The sequence below is a fragment of the Scomber japonicus genome, chromosome 10 (assembly GCF_027409825.1).
Source record: "Scomber japonicus isolate fScoJap1 chromosome 10, fScoJap1.pri, whole genome shotgun sequence".
In the NCBI taxonomy this organism is placed as follows: Eukaryota; Metazoa; Chordata; class Actinopteri; order Scombriformes; family Scombridae; genus Scomber; species Scomber japonicus.
This window is the reverse complement of record NC_070587.1, coordinates 23,660,643-23,668,478: the sequence shown is the minus strand read 5'-3', so window position 1 is coordinate 23,668,478 and position 7,836 is coordinate 23,660,643. Positions and strand designations below refer to the sequence as shown.

The window sequence follows — 7,836 nt, the reverse complement described above, 5'->3', positions numbered from 1 at the left end:
ATAATTATTGATTGGAATATAATCATCTTGCGTCTGCAGCCTGCAAGGAATTATGACTCATAGCCAGGATCACAGAGTATTTCTTTTTCATTTTAATTATGCTTATCATAATCAGAAAATGATCCTTTTAAAATGCGTTTCATAACCATCCAATGACACAGGTGGAACTACACATTTTGAAGATTCAGGGCAGAATACTCTTTTTAGATGAGCTGTTGGACCTTGGATACAGGGCCACTATACTTATCAAAGAGAAAATACAGATGTAATGGAAATTATGGAAAGTGTGGCATGATTCACCCTGAATTCAGCATATGAAAAAGGGTGGTTATTGAATAGAGCTATATATTCACCAGTGGCAGGAGAAATATATCTGTGAACTTGAATAACACACTTTGTTTTTGTCTTCCTCAGGTGAATCATCAAGCAACCTTTTTAGAGAGAGCAGACAGCATTGGAGTGACACAGTTCAATAGAGCCATCATTCTGAACAACTTCATGCAATTCCATTCTGTAATAACAGAAGGCCCCGAGTCCTGAACAAACTCTCGATGTGTGACACAAACATCCAAAGGAAAAGAACAAAACTATCACGTGCCCTTGTGTAAACAGCAAAGGGGACGCAGCTGCACACACATGGCTGGAGATCATGACTAAGCTGTGCCAACTTCCCCACCTCCCAGATGAAAAAAGTAAGTGAAAAAGACATTTTGTGACAAGTGACATAGCAGTTGCAGAGAACAGCCTGTTGCTGGAACTCTGTGTGGGCTTCCTGAAATATGACTTTGGCTTGAGTGATCAGCATTACCCAGAGGAGGAAGAATCATCCCACCACCACCAACACCATTTTAGGTCAGGCTGAATTCTTGGTCATTCCCATTCATTACATTAAACCTTTCGGAGTGCACAGTAGCAGATTAAGGCAAAATTAAAAACTGAGGCACTCAGATAACCTAACTCAGGCTGAACCTTTGTGAAACCGTAGATGTAGGTTCAGCTACAGTTTAGTGTAATCTAACACTGAAGATCCAATATAAATCCTTTTCCTCAAGTGGTTCTCAATATCTCTTCATAGGACAATATCAATATCTTGGTGGTTATAATCTCCATGTTAAACAGCTTTATAATTAGAACCCTGTTTCAGCTGACCATGAATGCTACCACAGTAAACCCGTCGGACTGTCCAGAGGTGAAGGTCCCCTTCCTTGTCTTCTTCATCATTGGAGTAGTGAGCCTAGCGGAGAACCTCTTGGTTGTGGTGGCTGTCATATGCAACAGGAACCTGCACTCGCCCATGTACTGCTTCATTTGTAGCTTGGCTGCCTTCAACACCATCGCCAGCCTCACCAAAACCTGGGAGAACCTGATGATTGTGTTTGCCGATGTGGGGCAGCTGGAGAAGAAGGGTTCCTCTGAGACAAAACTGGATGATGTGATGGACTCACTTCTCTGTATGTCTTTTGTTGGCTCTATTTTCAGCTTCCTGGCCATCGCTGTAGACCGGTATGTATGTAAGACCTGGATTTGCACACAGAAATGTTTTTGATTAATGTTTACTTCAGCAAGCCTACAGTGTATTTGACATTGTGGGAGGATGACAGGGCTGAATCTGAATCTGTCTTGGCATGCGCCTAATTTGACTGTTATCAGGCTATTAAATAGATGTCATCATCACACATCTGTCCCAAATATTTGGGCTAGTAGGGGCATACTAAACCTGTTGATGGATTCACGAGGCTGTTAACACCCATTTATTTTAGTGAACCAATGTTGGTGGAGACCAGTAGGTGCAGAGTGCCCATTATCAGGCATGTGCTGTCATGTGACTTTCAAATTTATTTCTGTGAAAACAAAAAGGATGGCCTACATTCCTTTTATTCTCAATGGAAAATGCAATATTTTAAGATAGTTTCAGCATTAAAATGCATTTGATAACATTTCTAGTGAGAAATATGAATTTTATTTCCATAATCATCATTCAGTGAATGTGCAGCTGCATTCTGGACCAGCTGGAGAGATTTGAATTGCAATAATCCAGCCAAGAAGTAACAAATGTGTGGACAGGTTTTTCTGCATAATTTTGAGACAAGATGTAACTGATTTTTTGCAATATTACGTAGGTGAAAAAATTTGATTTGATGTGAGAGTTGTAGGACATATCCTGATCAGAAAAAACTCTCAGACTCTTTACGGTGTTGCTGGAGGTAAACGTTATTCCATTCAGAGTAGCTACATCATTAGATAACATGTTTCTAAGGTGTTTAGGACCAAGCAAGTTTAGTAGCAGAACATTACAGGTCATCTAGGTATGCTTGGAGTTTAATTAACTACTTGGATTCATCTGGTTCCATTGATAGATATAACTGGTCATCAACTTAACAATGAACATTTATGGAGTGTTTGTTAATAATGTTAAGTAAGCATATATAAAGTGAATAGTATTGCACTGAACTTTGAGGAACTCCGTGTCTAACATTTGTGTGTGTGGATTCATTGTTAACATGTACAAACTGAAACCAATCTGATAGGACTTAAACCAACTAAATGAGGTTCCTTTAATGCCAATTAAATGTTCCAGTCTAGGAACATAGGGTGATTGTCAATGATGTCAAATGTGGCATGAAGATTTAACAAGACAAGTACAGATAAGTCCTTTTTCTGATGGAATTAGGTTATGTAACTTTCACCAGTGCTGTCTCTGTTCTGTGATGCATTCTAAATCCAGACTGAAAATCCTAAAATAAACTATTGATATGTAGAAAGTCACACAACTGATGCAACAATCTAAGGGTTGCGGGGAGGGGGGGCATATATGATGTCACTCGGTAGAGACTCAGCAGCCTGACATTTCTCCATACTCTATTTAGAAGTGGCTGATACTAACACTAATATGAGAATGGCTGGCCCATCTTAAGTGAACCTGGTCAGGTTAGGCTAACCTATTGTCGCTAACTTCGGGGCTAGCTCCCTTCACTTTTCCTGCAGTTGAGGAAAAAGGCAAAACTTTTCTTTGTCTTGAGAAGCTGCTGCATTTTTTGACACACTGTAGTCTGTACTGTACATTTACTGCTAGATTGACAACTCAATGCTAACCTTTTCCTCTGCTCGCATTTACTGTCACTCTTCTGCCACTCACTGTCTCCACTCGCTGAACCACACACTCGCTCTGCACACACATTACACACTGCACTATCCCTGCATCTCCCCATTAAGAGAGACAGGGTGCACATTTATGCATAACGCACATTAGCATAACATCATTGATTATTTAAATGTCCAGACGTGGTAATTAATGTTCTGTGTTTTTCCACTCATCCAAAAGATCAGCTGTTACACACACACAGTTCAGGTTCATACAGTCTGATTCACCTGGAGAGTTTCCTCTTTCCTGTCAAGTTTAGAACAGCTGCTTTTAGTTTTGTTGCTTAAATGTCCCACGATATTAGTGACATTACCACAGGCATGGAAACGTTTCAGTTGCAATTACTGAATGCAGTCTGTTTAATCTTTAAAGTAAATTGTTAAAGAGATCACTTCATTACCTACATCAATACCACACACAATAAGCAAAGTACCTGGAAAGCTTGCACTGCTTGACATAATTTAAAAAGCAATATCGCCAACAGGGACTGGTAGAAGTGGAGGAAAACATCCACAGTAAGTGGCTGCTTTGCATTCAGCTCTGTTGGGCTGCTGGAGACAGTTCTAATCGGCATGTGCTAAGTGGGCCAATGAGCGGCTTTTTCCCTCTCCACTATATTTGCACGCTATATTTGCTGGACTGGCTTGCACACAATGGGAAAAATTAATTATTAAAACAATGCAAATGTGCCTATAGGATGTCAGTCACCTGGATGCGGGGGTGCAGCACCCTTACGTCCCACAGCCGTAGTGTAAATGTCCTTTGAAGTATGACGAGGAAAGACTCTGGGATTTGATGCACTAGTCGATTACGCTCAACAATTCCATAATAACGTAGGGTGATATCATGCTCACAAACTATGCAAGTGAAAATCATAAGAAGCCCATTGATATTAATGAGTTTGTGAAATTTTAGCAGTGGCACCCATTCTACTCCAGTAGAGCACAACCTCTGCAGAGTGAATATAGGCAAACTACTGCTCTATTTCCACAAAAAGAGAATAAATGAATAATAAAATTAAATATGTAGCCGATTGAACTTTGAAAGGGTTCTGTGAAGCTGTGCAAAGGAATAGCCATGTCCAAGAATTGTGATGGCTCCTGTTTAAAATATTGACCTTTAAAACTTGAATGCAGAGCATGCTTGAATGCTTATCTTTCAGCAACAAGAGGGGCTACAGACATAGGACCAGCTGTTATAGAAAGCTCTTAACTTCAGCTATCATATGGATATGGTCACTGATGGGCATCAAGTGGGGAAACACATTTCCGTGAAAAAAATTAACAAGGATGTCAGTTTACCTAGGATAGTTAAGTTGGTATTGTAGACATTACTTGTTTCGAATTGTGTCCACTGTTGGAAGGACTGATGCAACCCTTGAAAATACTATTCGGGATCATTCTTTGTGTTGAAATAATACCAGTTCAGTGGGAAAAGTCTAGACTGTGTACATGAAAACACTTGACATTTTTCTTTCTTTTTTTATGCTTATGCAGAAACTTGACTTCTGTGCCAACACCAACATTGTCTCACTGAAATAAATGGGTGATAACAGCCTTGTGAACCTTCTGCTGGGTTTAATATGCCCCTACCAGCCCATATATCTGGGTCTGATGTGTGATTAGAATGCCTATTCAGTAGGCTGACAACAGTCAAATTGGGAACAGCATGAATGTATTCCGCACAAGCCCACTAATCCATCCCATTTTTTCAAGGCATCCTCATAAGCAATTTTGTTATATTTTAAATTAAAGGAAGAAACTGGCTTAAGGGTTGAGTGATTCAATTGATCTGTTTGCTGCTTAGCTTGCAGCTTTGAAATGTTGCTCTAAAGATTTTGGGCACTAAAGCCAATTACAATTTGCTTATTTAAAGGGGACATATAATGCTCATTCAATGGTCTATGTTTTTAACACTGGGGCTCTACTGGAATATCTTTGCATGGTTCACAGCAAAAAAAAAAAAACTATTTATTTATCTTACACTGACCCTTAATGCAGCCCCAAAATCCTGTCTCTTAATCCTAAAGAGGGCCCTCTGTTCTGATTGGTCAACTTGTGGAATGCATCATGGAAAAAAATGTTGCAAACAGAGCTTCAGAGCAGGTTGACTTGCAAGGCATAATTTCTACATACTGTATATTTTAGCCTCAAGTTTTGCAATTTGGCCATGTTTAACATAGAAACTATGAAAGAAAATCAACAAAAACCTGTGTTTTGAAAAATGGGCTGTAGAAATGTGATTCAGATAACATTAGTAGTGAAGTCTTTTTTCTGGCCACCTGATGAATTCAAGTCCAACATTCACTCTCGTTTTAGCTATGTTTTGGTCTCCTCCTTCGAGTGAGATTCCGGCTGTGGTTATTATCAAATTTATTAAGACATTTCTCTGTCTGTTAGGAAAAGGGCCAGAGAATGTAGCCAATGTGTTTGCAAGCTAACAAGCTGAAATTAATTGAATAAAGCAACAATGTAGCTTGGGAAGAGTTTTTGGTCATAAAAACCAAAACAATGAGCTAAAAAGAATTTTAAAAACCTGGTAGTGCTGAGTGGAACTGTAATCTAGTTCATCACATAACATGTGCTAATTGAATCCAGTGTTGATATAAGAATATTGAGTAGTACAGCATTCAATCAGAACTCAATAGACCAAAGATAATTTCAGCATATGACAAAAATCTTTCTTTTTACTTGCAGTTACATCACCATCTTCCATGCGCTTAGATACCACAACATCATGACTATGCGGCGCACAGGGGTCATCTTAGGTGTCATCTGGGCAACATGCGGGGTGTCAGCCGTGCTCATGGTGAGGTTCTTCGAGTCCAAGATCATCATGATCTGCTTCATTGTCTTCTTTGTTGTCTCCTTGGTGATCATATGCTTCCTATACGTCTACATGTTCATGCTAGCGCTTATCCATGCCAGAAAGATCGCAGCTCTTCCTACTTATGGAGGCAGGAAGTGTCGGAGCCAGAGGCGGTGGGGCGGAAATATGAGAGGAGCCCTGACTCTAACCATCCTTTTTGGGGCATTTGTTGTGTGTTGGGCGCCATTTTTCCTCCACCTCATTATCATCATGGTATGCCCCATGAACCCATATTGTGAGTGTTACCGATCACTGTTCCAGCTGCATGTGGTGTTACTGATGAGCCACGCCCTCATCGACCCGGCAATCTACGCCTTCCGCAGCGCTGAGCTCAGACACACCTTCAAGAAGATGCTTCTTTGTTCCGACTGGATACGGTGTTTATAGAGACCTTCTATTTACACCTTTTATTTTAGCCTTTATTTATCAAAGGAATGTGATCAGACACTCTACCTGCAGACTGCTTTACACTCATTGGATTTTATATATCTATACCTGGGAACTGGATACACCACATACAGGACTGTAGACCTGCACTGCCACTGAGCAGCTGGGGGTTCTCAAGGGCATTTCTGCAGTAATTGTTAATGGACCAGTGTGTAGGATTTAGTGGCATCTTGTGGTGAGGTTGCAGATTGCAACCAAATAAATATTCGTTATCTCACCCTCCACTTCCAAGCATATAGTAGAACCAATGGTGTTTGTGAAAAACTTGAAAGGCCCTCTTTACAGTCAGTGCTTAGTGTGTAGTGTGTCTGTTCTGGGCTACTTTTGAAACATCCTATGTAGACATAAAGGGCTCATTCTAAAGCAACAAAAAACATAATGATTCTTATTTTCATGTGATTATACACTACTTAAAACATACTTTTGAATATTATATTATATTTCTGCAACTATTTCTGCCAGTAGACCCCCCTAAATCCCACACACTGGTCCTCTAATTGCAAATTATTTACATTCTTTTTTCATATTTTCATTCCTGGTATTTGAACCAGACTTTATCAAGTCTAGTTTATTTTCCATTGTGTTTGAATGAAGGTGTGCACGTGTGACTGTTCATGTGAGTGTTTGCTCACCTCTGCAAGTATTTCTGGGAATATTTTTTCAGAAAATAATCGCCATCTGCTCATTGCCAGCATGCCTTGCCGGCTGGCAATCGTCTGTCATCCTTCGTCCTTTCCTCCCAGGATTTGGATGTGATCTACTTCACCCCGTATGTCAATCCCTTCAAATCCTGCTTGAAATAACTCATTTGCATTCACATGGGACACATATTTTCCAGAGGCCATTTTTACATGAATCCAATTATGTTGTAATTTCCAACATTCACAGGGCCACAGTGTATCATAGCTATAATGAACAATAATACAGAAACAGTTCAACATTTAATCTTTTACCTTTATTCAAACACATATAAATAAAATAATTAATTTTAAGCAACATGGCCAACACAAACATCAGTGGTTTCAGTTGAAGTTCACCTTTATACTTTTGCATGCCACCACTTACTAATAATAACACAATATAAAATACTGTATGTCCCCACAGCTGTTGATACAGTCTCACTGTACATAAAGTAGGACTTAGCATGCAGTTAGCAATCAAGATGGGGACTTCAACTTTATCCAGTGTCACATCACATTGATTTCGCTGCTGTTACTGTGGGAACGAGAATGTCACAATCAACAATAACAATGAATCATCTTGCATAATCATGTCGGATGTGAGTTTGTAGGGAGCAGGCTGGGACAATCACTGTTTTTCCACATTAAATGAACCCTTTTAGAGCAGAAAAAAGGATGTGTACATTTGTCTGCATATTC

At 39.7% G+C, this 7,836-nt stretch overlaps 1 protein-coding gene across 3 annotated transcripts; it reads left to right on the top strand.

Annotated features, from left to right (window-relative positions):
* Positions 1–575: 575 nt before the first annotated feature.
* mc2r (melanocortin 2 receptor) lies at positions 576–7,543 on the top strand. 3 transcript variants are annotated; one of them, XM_053326750.1, is made up of 3 exons: positions 576–692; positions 1,145–1,503; positions 5,839–7,543. In XM_053326750.1, the coding sequence occupies exons 1-3, from the start codon at positions 684–686 to the stop codon at positions 6,395–6,397; spliced, it is 927 nt and encodes a 308-aa protein (XP_053182725.1). In that variant the 5' UTR covers positions 576–683; the 3' UTR covers positions 6,398–7,543. The 3 variants fall into 3 exon arrangements, with proteins under 3 accessions (XP_053182725.1, XP_053182727.1, XP_053182724.1); XM_053326752.1 differs by lacking the exon at positions 576–692 and adding an exon at positions 742–852; XM_053326749.1 differs by lacking the exon at positions 576–692 and having other exon boundaries at positions 1,034–1,503.
* Positions 7,544–7,836: the final 293 nt, after the last annotated feature.

Bases quoted from the DNA above. Each gene is read 5' to 3' on its own strand.
- mc2r (XM_053326749.1), top strand. From the start codon at position 1,109: ATGTTAAACAGCTTTATAATTAGAACCCTGTTTCAGCTGACCATGAAT. The intron at 1,504-5,838 runs GTATGTATGTAA...TTTTACTTGCAG, and splicing joins CTGGCCATCGCTGTAGACCG to TTACATCACCATCTTCCATG.